Raw genomic sequence first — 16,567 nt, forward strand, 5'->3', positions numbered from 1 at the left:
CGAATGAGCGCGCACGTGCGCGGTTCATGATTTCCGCCGAGGAGACCACCGCCGTCATCGAGAATCGCCCACTAACCGTAGGCACTTACCGCAACGGGATGTGAGCACGAAGCCGTGTCAGGTGAGAAGACTCTTCCTCTCACCTCCTTGACGCGCTTCCCCATTAGGTGGTTTTTATTATTTCACCCCCGTACGCGGCGTTCGCTCGCTACACGGTGGTTGTTCTTGATTGCTATTCCCTTGCCGTGTACTCAAGCATAATAAACTATGTTCGAGTACGTAACTCTGTGTTTGTCCCCTCTGGCTCGAACCCGCCGCAGTGGCGACTTCTCGCACCGTGGGTTGGGGGGTCACAGCTCTGTCTGCTAAGGCTGGCACGTCGGGGCTACAAGGCGACTGTAGCGTCTAGCCCCCCCGTGGCGCATTCTTGCGAGAATGGAACCCCATATTTTGGCGCCCAGTGTGGAGCCAGAGATGTTGACAAATCGAGTGTCTGTGTGTGTACGACGCAGACATACAAACTAGTTATGGCAGTGAGCAGGACTGACCTTTCAGTCTCTTCTAATACTGCAGTGGTGATTACACAACGGCAAGCAAGCAAAACCACCATAACCTTTTATTACCGCGAGAGCTCAAGAGCTGACGCTAGCCACTGTGATCTTGGTAATTTTCTGCGAGAGCAGGAGGTCACACGACTCCACCGCTCTGCAGCAGTGTGACGCACGGATGCTGGTGTGATGGGCATTATCCCGTAGTGTTTTGACTTACCATGCTCTACGGGAGGACGGTCAACGATGTAGCGTATGCATTTTTGCACGAACACGTTGATGGCATGAGAAATGTTATTACTATCCTTTCTGCCGCGCCCGTTAGCCAGTTCGTCTCGATAGCTCGCAGCCTCAGAAAAGGGGCAGCCTACCCGGCTTCTCTGAGTGGTGACGGTTTTAATTGCATCAGTGCAGTGGGGAGCCTAGTCAGCCTTAAGGAAGCTTTAGGAAAGCGGTAGGATCCTGTTTTTAATTTTATTTTCTCGACTAGTGTTCGACGGGCTCTGGGAGTCGAACGGGCACGCTGGTATTGCTGCCTGTGCGGGCGCTACACAGCTTGTATTGCTGTGAGCGCGTTGGATCCCTGCCGTCTGTACTTCTATAGCACCTTGCGCAATCCTTTCCCCACGCGAAGGATACACGTGAGTCCTTCGAGGTTGGTCACGCCACGCTGAGACGAGCTATATCGCACATTTGCATCGCTGAGCATGCGAACGGCCCTAAGACTTTTCTTCAAGTTGTGTCATTTCGTTGCCTAGTGATGTGCATGGTGACGTTGTTGAATGGGTAGAACTTGCTCTATAAGTTCGCAACAACGCCACGGTTGCTGCGTTGGGCACACGCCGATGCGCGACAGAGCTGCAAGCAAAGATGGCGGAGCTAGACTTTACACAAAGCGCACCGCAATTCAAGCCCCGCTGCGTGGCCCGAGGAGGACGCACTCCCCCACCAGCAGGCAGCTGCAGCGAGAGGCAAATCTTGGGATTTCGAGCATCGCGCCTCGTTACGACTTGCGCCCACGGCAGACGTAACTCTGACCAACGCGCAAGGAGTAATTTCTTGAGCTGAATATAGATGGGACGCTCTGTCGATATACAGCGCATTTTACTTCCAGAGCAAGCACGCGCTTTCTCTTGGAAAAGATCGAGCGGGGATAGATTTGAAAAGAAAAAAATGTAACTAGGGAAAAGACAGCATTGCAGCCAGCAAGGAGGGGAGCCGGTGGAGGCCACGACGACCGTTGCAGCAAGGGGTAAGCTGTATGCTGCACCCCCAACATTGGGCATCAAAAATTGAAATTTGTTTTTCCTCTCATAATCATCGCACCACCAATATTACCACCGCGAGAGTAGTCTGCTAGTAGTAACAAGCGCCATTTTTGGAGCGCTACTGAACCTAGCTGGCCTCGTGTGCACGCGCTACCAGGCGGCGATAGCATGCTCGGGTAGATCATCATCATCATAGGCTATGCTAGTCTTTTTCCTTTTTTTTTTTACCTCCATGATGCTTGTAGTCATCGCCATTTTGCGAGGTGTCTCTGCGTCTCATTGTCATTGTTCCTTCATTCCGTCCGTATTACTTGGTTTGTTCCACAGTCTACAGCGTTCTTGGTGCCACATCGCGATGGGGCGGTATGCAAGTTATACAGCTGCTTTCTTTTAGGCTAGCAGCTTTCGAGTATGCGCTACAGCATAGCAACCATGCTGCCAGCAGGCACTTCGGCATCAACGAGTTCTGCGTAGTATGCTATGGAGACGACGATAGCAGTGTCGACACGGACTCGGGTCAAGTCTCTAATCAAGAGTAGAACTGTATAGACTGCCGTGAGCTTTATACCACGAAACGCGGGGAGTGATGAGGCTGCATGCGGCAAATAAAGTGCTTTAGCAATTTGTGCTTTTGGCGACCCTGTACTTTTAAAACAAGGATAAATTCTGCTTGAAAGTAATGTTTTGGCTATATTTACAATAGCTGGCATAAGAATCGCGATTCACACCTATTTAAATTTGCTTTTAGTGCTCCAAAACTTTTGCTCTAAAATTTTCCTCGCATAATTATTGCATCTCCCAACTTAGCATCAATTTTCCACGAAAAAAAGTGCGAGCATTATGCTAGAAGTATATCAAGGATTAAATGCAGTTGTAGTGAACAAGAGATGACCGGAAGGCATAGTTTTTAAACAGTGCTGGAGTCTCAGTCTCATGGCAAGCAAGAAACGCTGATGCACTTCTAAAAATAAACAGCCAATCCTTTTCTGAAAAAGGTCTTTATGCCTCGTGAGCATGCACTTATTAAGAATCAGAGTGTATGACTAGTATCAGCTGTGAATGAAAATGTGCATGCATACCTTTACAACATCTGGACCAGTTATGAAGAGGTAGGAGGTGTCCTGCAGCATACAAACACATTTTAGACACACGACCCTTCACAAAACAGCGTCTGCACAGCGCCGCATAAAAGGTAAAAGTATGCAGTGGTAAATGATGAATCACTCCTGTTCCGATCTATGCTATGCTTTGTGCTAGCAGTCATTTCTTTGCTGCCCTTCACATTTCTGTTATCAGCCCAACATGGAAAGATATTTCACATTTTAAATAGAGGCTCGGGACACATAACGGCAGGCAACAAACCAACCAAGAAGGATAAATTCAGAAAATTGACAGAACTCTTTCCAGAGCAGCAGTTAGCAGACTGTTCACAGGTAGAGTGCCTCAGGATTACCTTCACTAATGGTATGGTCGCAACGACACCATTTTCAAGAAACCGGCACTTTCGATGTGATAGTTTGTGGGCGTGAAATTTCCTCTCGCTCGTCCACTTTGTAGGCAATCATGCCATGATGAATCACAATATTCAGCACACTATTGTTAAGAAGAAACAACAGATATGGAAGGTACCTACAACAAAACAGTAAATAACTAGGCTTCAATGCACTACAGAAACATTCCTGATGGGAGAATTGGCTATAAGAACACGGTACTTGGCGCCACCTTTAAATGGCACAGTGTGTAGTTTTTTAGTAAGAGAATAAAAAAAGCAACATTTTGGTTTATTTACCCTTAATAAACCTAATTCATCGGGCTGGTACATGCACATAGTAATTTTCAAATATTTTAACATGACAGTGTTAAAGGCCCCATTTTTCAGAAAATCTGGCGCTGGTGTTGTAAGCGAAAAACCATGGCCACGCCTTTGGCAGATGGTAGCTGGCAGGCGACATGACAGGGCACTGATTAGTTGGCATGTTGCAGTGATATCATGGGGCCATGTGAAAATGGTCGGGATGAAATGTGCTCCCAAATGGTGCAGCTCCTTCGAGATAACAGATCGAACCCTCTTAGATTCTTGGATCCAAGGATGGAGAGCTCGAAAAGTGACAGGGTTAGCTTAGAAAAATTGGGAGTGTATAATGTACTTTTTCAAAATCGTACCAGAATTGAGAAAGAAATAAATGCCACTTTTGTGCGACAGCGTCTTTGGATGCAATAGCATGATCTGTGCTACTGTAAGGTATAATGGTGGGCTTGGCTCCTCATCTGACCTTAAAAAACTTCAAAGTTACTGAAATAGTATGCCGAAATGTCATTCAGCACCTAAGTATAAAACGGCTGTGTGTCAGCACATACTGCTTAGCTCAGCCAACTTCTAAGTGATACTGAAAACAAGGCAGATGAACAAGAAATCAGAATAAGAATGCAAAGCTTAAATGAGACACATGCATACCTTGACCATGAAAATGAAATCAGTGATGGCAGGAGAGTAGACAGCACCACCAGCACAGGGGCCCATGATCACAGAGATTTGTGGCACAACACCGGAGGAGAGAACATTGCGCTGAAAGATGTCGGCGTAGCCAGCCAAAGACTCTACGCCTTCCTGGATCCTCGCACCACCAGAGTCGTTAAGCCCAATCACAGGAGCGCCCACAAGCATGGCTTGGTCCATGATCTAGAAGTGGACCAGAATCGTCAACCAGCAATCAACTAAGGCATAACTGCTGCATGTTCTGTGCATTTATCTGCCTGGGTTGTAAAAAAAGTCTCCTCCACAAACTACTGCACTATGTGAGCTCAAATGCCTACTACAAGGTAGCTTGTGATGGCCTGCATTTTATTTTATAAGAAATTTAAAATTGAAGCGTTCCTGAATTTCCCATAATCAGTGAAGAACTGCAGTCTGCTGCAAAAGAACTTTTCTGCGAAGAGAACGGAGCCACTTATTCGATAGACTGTGCCATCTGGCAGACTGCGAGACCTACCCCCTAGCAGTGACTGAGATATTGGTTGCCTTGTAGTTTGCCGGATGGACCAGTCTGTCAAACCAAATGCCCCACCTACCTTGATGAAAAGTTCTCGCAGTCAACTGCAGTCTTTTGATGATTCCAGAAAACTCAGGCAAGTTCCAGTGTGAAATTACTTATCAAAAAACGTAAAACTCATATGCTACCTACCTTCTGGTGGACATTTTAGCCCAAATAGTCAAATAGTTCGTGCAGGAGGCTCTTTTACGACCCAGTCAGATAAATATAGAACATGCAGTATCATCACTGAATACTGCATCAACCAAGAAACCGAAAATGGGCTGCAATTATTCATACCCATAAATGGCTAGCCAGAACAAACATAAATGACTAGCCATAAAATCCAAACCACCTTGTCTTGGCCTTTGCACTCCAGCACATAATGTAGATTTGTGCAGTAAATTGGACGTTGACAACGATTTTATTTCTGAGAGTGGATGTTCTACACCATTCTGGCTTGTATACTTTTACAGAACCTCTAGCCAAGTCTGAGAGCGCCATTTTTGCAACCAGTTGAGCAGAGAATTACAATGACATGCTACTTCACAGTCCTTGACACACAAACGAATACAGCCGGATAAGGCAAGGCCCAATGCGCTTGCTTGCAGAAGTTTTTCTCTTTAAAACATACATTGACACGTAATGTATATTCTGCAGTATACATTAAGCTGCATGTAAGAGCTGCTAAAGTAAAAGCCAATGAGTGCACCATCTTAATTCAGAAGAATTAGAATCAGCACATTCAGAAGGGGCAAAGTACAAGAATGTATTAACACAAAACTAGTCATAACAAAATTTGCATGCTACTATGACATATATCGTCAGCAAGGCTAGTATATTTCAACAACTAAAGTAATGCTGTTGTAGCGAGGCGTTCCTTGTTCAACAGAATTGATTAAGCAACACACCTGACCCAATGTAAGAAAAAATAACATGACGAAGGATGCGCTTGACGAAGGAATTTCCCAATGCTTCAACCCACTTTGTTTTTCCATCCTGCAATAATACAGTGGCCTTGAAGAGTAAATAAATTAATCAGCCTGTCCATTGTCTCCTCGCTTCTCTTTTGTATGTGTTAATTTTATTGCGCCAGGGTGTTTTTTCCCAATTTTACAAGATGCTAAACCAACTAGCCGGGCAACATATTTACTAATCAAAAAAGCTGCGCTACGTCAGAACACCTTTTCACAGATTTTGGCCAAAACTAGTCATTATCCAGTAGCACCAAGTGGGAATGCTGCTTTGATGCTTTCTCTGCAGATTAAAATGGCTTTAAATATAAATATAATAGCAAGTGAGCAGTGGGTGAACTGAATTTCAGCACCTTCTAGCCAGCCCACGGGCAATAACGTCACTGCATACTCCTGTACACTCCAATGCGACAGTAACATAACCCGTACCCAACAAGTCACAATTACTTTTATGCCAATCATGTCACGCCTTTCAAGCGGCAATGCCAACTGTGTGCAATGTAAGTGAGTTCTCTAACAGTACTGAATGCTACTAAGTGCAAAAATTCTTTCTGTACATTTGAACCACAATAAGTAGGATTTTGCTGCGGTTATAGATGTCCATATACAGACATAACACACTCACAGTACCGATGAGTTAGTGAGTACTGCGTACCGCCGATGCATGCATGCATGCACCGAGAGGACTCACTGAGATTGCACACAGTTGGCATTGTCACTTAAAAGGCATCACATAATCTGCATCAAAGTAAATGTGACATATTGGGTATTGGGCACGTTACTGTCAGGTTGGAGTGTACAGGAGTGTGTAGTGATTTTATTTACTGATTTTATTTTATGCTGAAAATCAGTCAGAGAACGCACTGACACACACACACACACACATATACAAGAGTACTCTTTCAAGGGTTAGTCAGTTGACGTCAACAGCTGAAATTTGAAAAAGCATAAGAGAATAAACAGCTCGGAGGAATGAGAAAGACAATTCAAGCACCAGACATTAATTTATTTACTGTGTTGACCGATCATTCCCTATAGACCGTTTTACCGAGAGCAAGCAGGAGAGGAGGAAAATACTCTCTAACCAGATGCGCCGGCCCATTGTTGCCAGTACCGAGTGGGCTGTGCATTCACGCGCTTCATGCATAGCAGAGCGGCCTTGCACCTCGGTACATTGTCGTTTGAGAGGCTTAAATGCCTTTATTAGCGCCCCTTTTAGTTGTAATGTTATCGGGACAGCAATGCATGATCGTGGACTGCACAAAGATAGAAAGATGATTGCCGAGAGCGTATGAGGGAAGCATGCATCGACAGTCCGAGTTCGGCTGTAATATGTTTCTGCTTCACCACTTTCCAGTCTATCCTGATTTAATTTGCCTATGAACGTTTTTTGTAAGCTAGATAGACTTAGTACCAATGACGGACTCACGAATATGATGCCCATTTCATTTCCTTCGCTATAGTAACTACGCGAGCCGGGCAGGCTGTGCCTTCCGCAAGCCCTCCGCGACAATAATACATGACGGATCTCTTCTGCCTGCGCAAGAAGAGCGTGCTAAAATCTGCTCTTCACTTAAACAGTAAGCCGAAAGCAAAAAAAAAATATTCCTTGTGGATTTCTGACCCATACCATGTTATTGATAATTGCAATACAAATATGTTACACAACACATTGCCGTTGGTGCAGCGCGCGGCTCATCGTCTGCACGCTGGCTCCGCTGCTAATGCGTTACCGAAACGTACATCTTTCTTTTACTGATACAATGGGATCGGCAGTAAGGGAGTTCCATGAGAGACCATTCACTCTACAATGCTGAAGCAGGACAGCTCGATCGTATATCGAAATGGGTTGCACTTCACGTTAAATCAATACGGCGATAACTGGAAACCATCTTTCGCAGTATCTGCATTCTGCGTTCAGTAGCTGCCCGTACGGTTCATTTGCTCTGTGTTTGTGTGTACAGTTACCACTGCGATTATAAAATATAATTGAAAATACATGTATTGTGAAATATACAACAGATACATCCTCACTGCGGAAGTGGAGCGCAGTACTTCGCAGTCACCCCGGCCGCTAGTGCTGTTTCCAACAGCTGCCGCCATGCCAAACGGATAGAATATGGTTTGCTGGCGTGCTCAAACAAAGCACAAATAGCACCAAGGTGTCGGATAGCTTTCACGAGCACCGGGAAACAGCACTTTTACACTGCCGCGCCGCAGCATCAACACGCACAGCACAGCCCAAGATGGCGTCAAGAGTAGCCGCAGCGGACTTTCCCAGTTTGGATCATACGGGGCGCCACCATCAAACTAAGATGGCTGCACCCAGGCATCGAAACTAAAACGGTCTATAGATATTACTGCATTCTTAAACAAGACCGAAAAGCATGGCAAAACAAAATCAGTCTTTCCTTGTTCTCCCTTTCTCATACACATCATTTAAAAACTTCAGTAATGCTAAGCACCAATTCATTTTCAATTTAGCATGTCTGAAACACTTGACATGCCAAGTTTCATGGCATTGCCTTTGCCATGTATTATGGGCTGAAGCAGTCTAATGCACAAGTGGATGGAAAGAGTGCACAATAAATACAGACGGCGGGACAAGCCTTCTAACTTTCTATTTTTTTTTTTTTTTTCAGTCCTTGGTACACTGCTTTTTCCCAGTTCACAAATAATTTTCACGTGGCAAAAGTGTACAGGTAGTTCCAATATAAAAGAGAACATGTCACAAGCATTAACCCACTGAGAACTCATAATATAATGCGTTCCCTTTTTGTCTTAGTCTCTTTGTGTGCAGAACCCATCCCATGCATCGTGCTTTACCAACTTGCCCAACAACGCACACTGATTACTTGGCAAGAATGAGTGACAAACAAACTTAATTTCCCCTTCTGGAAGTAATAAGTACTTTTCTTTGAGATCTATATGATAACCCTAAGTTATTTCTCACATTTAGTGCAGAAAAAAAAAAGCAGAATTTGTAACTGTTCTTTCATTTTAACTATCTAAACATATTGAAGTGTTCAAAACTATTTTTTTAAAAGGCACTCAACTGATCTAAATTTTAAGTGTGACAATTTGCACAAAAAGCTAACCGAAGTTGCATACAGGTGTTGCACATGCGGGGACACGTTATTATCCTTATTGTTCTGGAACCGAGATGCAGTGAATTTATGTTCTCAGAACCATTCTTTTGTTGTGTTCACATTGAAACAGTGTATTTCATATTTTTCGAGCCTCCCGAGACTGAGAAAACGAAATTACAGCACTGCGTTGCTCTCTCGAGTTGGTCCCCATGTTGCTGAGATGTCAACTTATTATTCCGCCGTCTATTAAAGTGCAAATTCACATTAATGCGAACCCAAAATTGTGGAGTTTAATGTCCTGAAGAAACATAGGGATTATAAGGCAAGTTGTAGTAGGCAGTTCCTGATCAATTTAGACCACCTGGGGTTCTTCAACCTGTGCTGACAATGCATGGGCAATCTTAGAAGTCAGAACACATTACAGAAACATAGCTAGCTTAAACTAAGCCGAAGCCCTCCACTATGTATTGCTTATGGCCCTTGAATCACTGCAGGACATTAGACTCCGCAATTTACAGTTCACATCAAAGGCATTTTACTTCTCACTATCCTCTCCCTGTCTCTTATTTTCACTGGCCATAGCTTGGGCGCTTAAGATATTAGAAAGCAACTGCTGTAGCCGGCAACATTCTTTTACTTTCCTAAGTACTTCCCTACTACTACCATGACTCTGGGTTGTTTTAAACATTTTTGAATTGATAACAAAATTGAACTTCTTGGTGTTCCTACTCTCCAGTACAAAAACCTGTTTTCCAATAGACAAAGTGGAAGTATGTTCCTACTCTCCAGTACAAAAACCTGTTTTCCAATAGACAAAGTGGAAGTATATTAAGAGCAAGAGCCAGGAAACCAGAACCAAAACTTGGTTCCGCACAAACGATGACATGACAAACTGTGCAATGAAATCACGGATGCTGTCACAAAACATGTTCTGCATGCACCATCTGGATAAACTAGTGACTGTTAGCAACAGTTTGGGTCTGTCAGATGCTAAGTTATCCATAAATATCCCCCAAAGTTAGACTAGAAAGTGTGAAATTTTAAAACATTTTAAAACTAATTTGCACTGTAACAAAGCAATGCACGGGTGCAAGATTCGATATAAAGGACAGGAAAATTGCAGAGAACATATGTGGAAATTTCAGAAAAAAACTGAGGTCGAAAAAAACGCCCAAGTTAACCTTTACGGTGAATTAGAGTTTACCTTAATGAATGATGCCACAGAAGTTGCTATCGCAACACAACACAAGTGTAACTTGAGGAGAATAACACGCAGAGTGCCAAAGATTTTTTTTCTTTTCTGGGCGGGCACTTTATCAAGGCATGTATAATGGAGGGATATAGCTGACTGTGACAAGTCCAGTTTAACTCTGGTGACTTTTTCTTCATTTTTAATTATTGATTACATTCCTTGATGTGTCCTGACTCCTACACAATCAACTATTTTTTTGAAATTCTGACTGTTTTTGAGAAGAAAGAACAGCAAGTAGAACCAGAAGCTACCGAACTACCACGTATATTTAATATCATTTTACTATTTGCCATCAGAAAACTCCTGGCCGACAGCTCTTAACCAACTCCCAGGACTGACAGCGTAGAACCGTACTTGGCTCACACAGTATGCCGCCATGAATCTCCTTGGCTACTACGAAATGTCCCCTTTGAAAGCATATGCTTGGCCCAGGACCTCATTGTCGCAATGGCTGTGGCTGAACTGATTTAAATGAAGTATGGGCGCCTTCACTATTGTGTTCTTATTAGCCTCCTTTTCCTTTGCGTTCCCCTTTTCTGTTGCAATACCGACTTTAGGCACACGGTTTGGTTGGTGAAATCACTGAAATGGTTTGCACTGTCTTTTTGACACCTATCCATGCTTAAGACCACCTACCGAGAATGAGAAGGTGTCATTTATATTAGTTCCTCATATGCGTAAGTAGCTTACCTTGCAAATCTTCTTAGCGTGGACACTGGATAGACTTCCTCCGAAAACTGTGAAGTCCTTTAAATAGACAATGACAGTGACAAATTACGCTCCGTCTACATATACTTCCTATAATGCATACTCACCTGGCTAAACACAAACACCTGGCGACCGTGAATTTCACCATGCCCGGTCACAACGCTGTCTCCCGAGTACTGTAAAGTAAACCCAATCCATTTTCAACATCGTTCACGGTTACGCAACATATGTAATCGTCCGATCCAAGTTGGCCGCCGAGCTCTCACCTTTTCTTTCTGCATTCCAAAATCACTGCACGTATGCTCCATGAACATGTCATACTCGACAAACGTTCCTGGATCAAGTAAGATTGATATGCGCTCCCTTGCCGACAATTTCCCCTGCGGTATAACAAATGAAATACAAGCATAAGCGGCACGTCACGAGCACTTAGCCAAAGCGAACCAACCTTTTCATGCTGTTTAGCAATTCGTTTTTCACCGCCAGCGAGCAAAGCTGCTTTGCGTTTTTCGTCGATTTCCTTCTTGACGCGCAGCGTGTTCGCCACCGAGCAGTAGCGCAGTGACAGCTGCCCAGAAACGGACAAGCGGCCCGCGAAGCACTTGGGTAGAACACGACGCGTTGTCGCACAAACTAAAGTGGCAGACATGGCGAATTACTGCCACAGACGCTGCCTGCGTGCACGGGCTGAAATTTTCTTTTTAGAGGCGGCGACCTCGGTTATACACAATACATCTGCGCAAAGCGAACAACCCAATTACGTTCACGTCAGCTAAAAGGCCGCTAGCAATGAACCTGCAGCAAAAATGCAAACGAAACAAGAATCCTTCTCCTTCTCTCCAAACAGCCGCAGCCAATGCCGCAGCCACAAAACTAACCACACCATAGCCAAGCTATAGCCAAGCCGTAGTGACGGCACCTGCGGCCATTAAAGAAAAAAAAAAAATCGTCTAAATTTCAAACTATGTAAAATAAAATTAGTTGAAGACTCGCAGCGGTAAAAAGTATTAGGATAACAGCAATATAGTTAATTAAGATGGAAAAGAGAGAAGAGTTTGATTTCCAAAACGCAATGGCATTGACCTCAAATGGTAGCGTACCTATGGTAGAAGAACAAATGGTAGCGTAACTCCCATAAAAGCCTGCGTGTCGACTCTGAGCGAGGCTTTAGTTTCCCAGTGCCCCCTGCGAACTGTGAGGCACAATAAACACGTGACGTTGCTTGTGACGTCACAGTGACGTACTTTTGGCGGGGAATTTGATTGTCTTTTTACTTATGAACGAAAAACAAGGCCAACAACGACGGAGGCAGAACGATGCTCGGATAAGGCAGAAAAATGGACACCGTAACTGTTCAGCCAACTTTACTTGACATGGATTTCTACTGTCAAGTTTTGCGTGAACTGAAATGTTACGGCATCTCTAACCACCTTATCATAGCATCGTTCTGCCTCCATCGTCGTTAGCCTAGTCTTTCGTCGCGCGTCATGTAAACGCATTCAGGGGCTTATTTCTTCGGGCACGTTTGTGAACAAGGGCCTTCAAGTGAATTCGGCAAGCACATGGATAGAACCACATGGCTTGAGGCATTTCAATAAGGGCATAAATGAGTGAAGCTGCGCTGCACAGAAAGCCAGGCTTTATTAATTCACGGTTACTTACATAGACGCTTCACGACAATGAAATCTAAGTGTAGGAGAGCGACCACCGCTCATTCGTCACGGTCTTCATAAACTCCTCGTGATAACAAAATGACCTGAGCGTAGGTCTCCAAACGAGACGCGGTGAGATTATAAAAGGGTAAAAGATCTTGCTAACAAACAAAGTATACATATCGGCGTCAAAGAACAACAAAAACAAACGAACGGAATAACTAACGCTAGCGCTAGAACGCCAACCTGTAAGAGCTTAGGTAAGCAATTCAAATTGGGATTGCTAGTATTTAGAAGTTAATGCGTCTGAGAAGTGAAAATATCTACGATATGGCTTCGCTCCAATAAATCTTGCCCTGTTCATGATTCTCATATTTTACTCGCGCTTCATTTGCCACTGAAAGGAGTCAATGTGAGGTTACAAATTTACAACTTAAGCATTTAACATGTTCATGAGAAAGATCCCATTGACAATGGGTACATCACTGTAATAACAGCTAAAGCACGTTCAGCGAACGTTGGTGCGGTAATACGACGCAGTAAGCAAAACACGCAGCAAGGGGAGCGGAACGGAAGGCTTTGAGCAATGCGACACGCTTCTTGGGGGCAATAAAATCTCACCTTCACCGCTCAATTAAAACATGCAGCGATACGCCGCTCATGCAGACGTGTATCCGTAAAACAAGCCACCACTTTTGCGGCGTGCCTGGGAGGCCGAGCCGTGCCGCCGAGCTGTGACGCAGCATTGTCCCATCGTCCGGAAATGCGCACATGCAGCGGCAATCAGTTTCTCATCGAGCACAGACAGTCTTCGCCTTGCAGTAAAGCTCTACCAAAACCAGCAGAATGAAATACTGACTGTTTGTTACAGATAACCCACTCTGTACGCAGCACGCAACGATGAACGTTGAAGCGGGGCCGACGACGCACCCATTCCGCGGATGAAAAAAGCTTTGGTCTGAAGTTCTGAACAGTCTGAACCATATCTGAGCTTTGGGCAACTACGCAGCAGATAATAAGTGGCCGAGAGAGGCCGTTAGAAACAAGTTAAAATATTATTAAAAACGCGACACGTTTTTTCTTACGCAAGAAACAAAAACGGCATTCATTCCTGAGCGCGAATATTATGTTTACTTTCTAGTTCTTTGGAGTTCTGGCAGATCTTATTTTCTGTGCGTTAGTAATTCGCCTCACAGTTCGCAGGAGCCCTCATCATCGAGTTGATGCCGCTGGCAGTAGGCAGCTGCACGCGTTTTCTTCCGAGTTGCGCGACCAGTTGTACATTGACCTTGGCGTAACTCCCATAGAAGCCTGCGCGTCGAATCTGAGCGAGGCTAGCGAGGCTGATGATGATGATGATGATGATGATGATGATGATGATGATGATGATATAACGGTCGTGCCCTTTGCAACGGGTGGACGTCGGGCTAACCGAGTCCGACTAAAATGAAAAATTAAAGTGCAACACCAAAAAAAAAAAAGTATGTGCTGTGCTAGCGGTGCTCCTGGCACCATCAGTCAACACCACGCACCACGGCCCACCACTCAGCCAGGCGGCGCTTGCAGGCTGCTACTGCTGCCGGTTTAACCTGTCCAAACCCGAGAGCTTGCGACAGCGTAGCGCCCTCGAGGGGCGGTGTCTCGAGTCCGCGACAATGGAGGACGAGGTGCTCCACTGTTTCTCCCGCCACTCCACACGCCCGACACTGCGTGCATAACACTGCTGTCTCGAAGCGGCTGCGGTACTGCAGCGTACGGAGAGCCCCAGCCCGGGCCTCGAACAGGAGGCTGCTAGCACCGCTGTTCTCATATAGCGGCACAGGCGCGATGTCTGTCTTGTGCAGGTGGTAGAAGAAGAGAGTAGACTTCTTCTCCATATTTGCAGCCCACACCTCCCGCTCAATGTGCTGCACACGATCACGCACTTCAGCCGTCCACTTCGTCACGGTGTCGGCCACAATTCGATCTCGAAAAATGCCGCCCTCCTTTTCTATCGCGTAGAGGCGACGTGTCCATGCCGTGCGTACGCATGTTGCTGCCAGGTATTCAAACACACGGCGGGCCCACCGGTCTCGGGGCAGGAACCGCAGGCGGCCAAGGTAGACCAGCTTGCTCTTGGCCTCCCGGGCTTTGAAGGTCGACCACCCCAGGTCGCCTTGAATGGCCTCGTTCGCCACCCGGCCATGGCATCCGAGCGCGGTGCGGCCCACATCTCGCTGTCGCCGCTCCAACCAGTCCCGCGTCGCCGCCGAGAGGCATACCACCGCGTTGGCGAATGTAAGGCCCGGCACATGCACCAGCTTCCACAGATCTCGGACCATGATGTAGCGGTTGTATCCCCAGAGGCAGCGGCGGCGAAGTATGAACTGCGCCTTAAGAGCGGCCTGTCGTAGGTGCGCCTCGTGGAGGTCGTACAAGCCCGCTCCTGCGCTTAGCCATACTCCAAGGTATTTAAATGCCCTGCACACCGGGATACTCTCTCCGCCCAGTGTGAGATCCGCAGCTTCCGCATCTCCTCCCGCCAGCCAAACGACGGCAGACTTCCGGCTGCTGAACCTCAGGCCGAGGTGCTTGATTTCGGCGGAGCAGACGTCCAACAGAGCTTGCATGTCCGCCTGCGATTCCGCCGTTAGCACCAGGTCATCTGCGAATGCCAGGCCCGGCAACCGGTGGTCCTCGTCACAGCCGCTGGTCGAGTACGGCAAGCGGAAGCCAATGTGTGCCTGCAGCAGGGCCCGCTCAATGCTCGTGGCATACAAAATGTATAGGAGTGGGGAGAGGGGACATCCTTGGCGTAGGCCCTTTGCTACGGTGATGGGAGCCGATACTGCGTCGCCGAAGTGCACGACGATTTCATTTTTGTCGTAGAGGCGACGAATGGTGCGCAGCAACTCTTCGGGCATCCCCAGCTCCGACAGGCGTTTGAACAGGGCAGCATGCGGAACATTATCGTATGCCTGCTCCACGTCAAGGAAGCAGCACAACAAAGAGCGCCCCTCCCTTCTAGCAATGTCGGCACACTGAGTGAGGACGAAAAGGTTATCGTCCAACCGGCGGCCCGGGAGGAAGCCGTTCTGAAGTTCGGTGAGGATACCGGCTGCCTCGGCCCACCCACTTAGCCACTCCTTCATGACACGCACGAACAGCCGATACATGACACTCGTGACAGTGATTGGGCGGTATGATCGAAGACTGGCCGCGTCCCCTCCTCGCTTGTGTATGAGGGTGACTCTTCCGTGACGCCAGTCTTCAGGCACCGGAGCCCCCTGAATTATGCCCGTAAAGATGCCAGCCAGTTGTCCTCTGGCCTCCGGTCCAAGGCCTTTTATCAGGCTAGCGGGGAGCCCGTCAGGACCTGAGGAGGAACGGGCACTCAGGCGAGAGATGGCTCGGTCGATCGTGCGTGCTGAGACGGCCCATCGTGGTGGTGTGCTGTCCGGTTCTGTCTCTTCATGAGAAACTTCAAGGTCCTGGTCTGTGGAGATAGGCGGATCCTCATCACCTGGTCTCCCATACAAGTGAGTGAAATGCAGGGTGAGGTGCTCTCTGACCTTGGTGACCGGCAAACCAGTTTCCGAGTCTCTTAGTGTGGGTGGCCTTGGAGCACTTCTGTCCAGGGAGTTGACATATCGCCAGAACCTCTGGGCCGCAGACTGCCCTTCCGCCCTGATAGACTCCATGAGTTTGCGGTTGTGCTCTGCAATTCTGGCTTGTACGAGCCGTTGCATGTCATGTTTACGGTTGAGGTAGTGTTGCCATGCAACCATACATGACCTAGCATCGCCGTACTTACGGGCCCTGCGATGATCACGGTTGGCCTCGCGGCGTGCCCGCCATGCATTCTCAACCTCAGCATCCCACCATGGATTCTTGGGTTTCCGCGACGGCCTTGCATCCCGTACCATGTGGCTGTCCATGATGGTTCGCAAGGCTGATAAGAAGTCCTGATACGATGCGGCTGCTCGTCGAAATGGGCTGTTCTCAAACTCTTCCGCAACCGTCTCGATGGCTTTGCTTGGCAGGAACACACCGACTTTCCTTCCAGGA

General features: G+C 46.7%; 1 protein-coding gene across 1 annotated transcript in view; it reads right to left on the bottom strand.

The window, feature by feature from the left end:
* The window catches only part of LOC146197886 (propionyl-CoA carboxylase beta chain, mitochondrial-like), a 54,306-nt gene extending 42,583 nt beyond the window's left edge, over positions 1–11,723 (bottom strand). Inside the window, exons 1-6 of the mRNA XM_084593167.1 lie at positions 11,317–11,723; positions 11,135–11,248; positions 10,976–11,044; positions 10,851–10,907; positions 4,272–4,496; positions 2,896–2,937 (exon numbers count right to left, since the gene is read on the bottom strand). Of these exons, the coding sequence (XP_084449293.1) occupies positions 2,896–2,937; positions 4,272–4,496; positions 10,851–10,907; positions 10,976–11,044; positions 11,135–11,248; positions 11,317–11,517 (708 nt within the window). The 5' untranslated portion in view covers positions 11,518–11,723. The remainder of the gene's footprint in view (positions 1–2,895; positions 2,938–4,271; positions 4,497–10,850; positions 10,908–10,975; positions 11,045–11,134; positions 11,249–11,316) is intronic.
* Between the last annotated feature and the right edge of the window lie 4,844 nt (positions 11,724–16,567).

Source organism: Amblyomma maculatum, chromosome 2 (genome assembly GCF_055883805.1).
Source record: "Amblyomma maculatum isolate TAMU_Amacu chromosome 2, ASM5588380v1, whole genome shotgun sequence".
NCBI lineage: Eukaryota > Metazoa > Arthropoda > Arachnida > Ixodida > Ixodidae > Amblyomma > Amblyomma maculatum.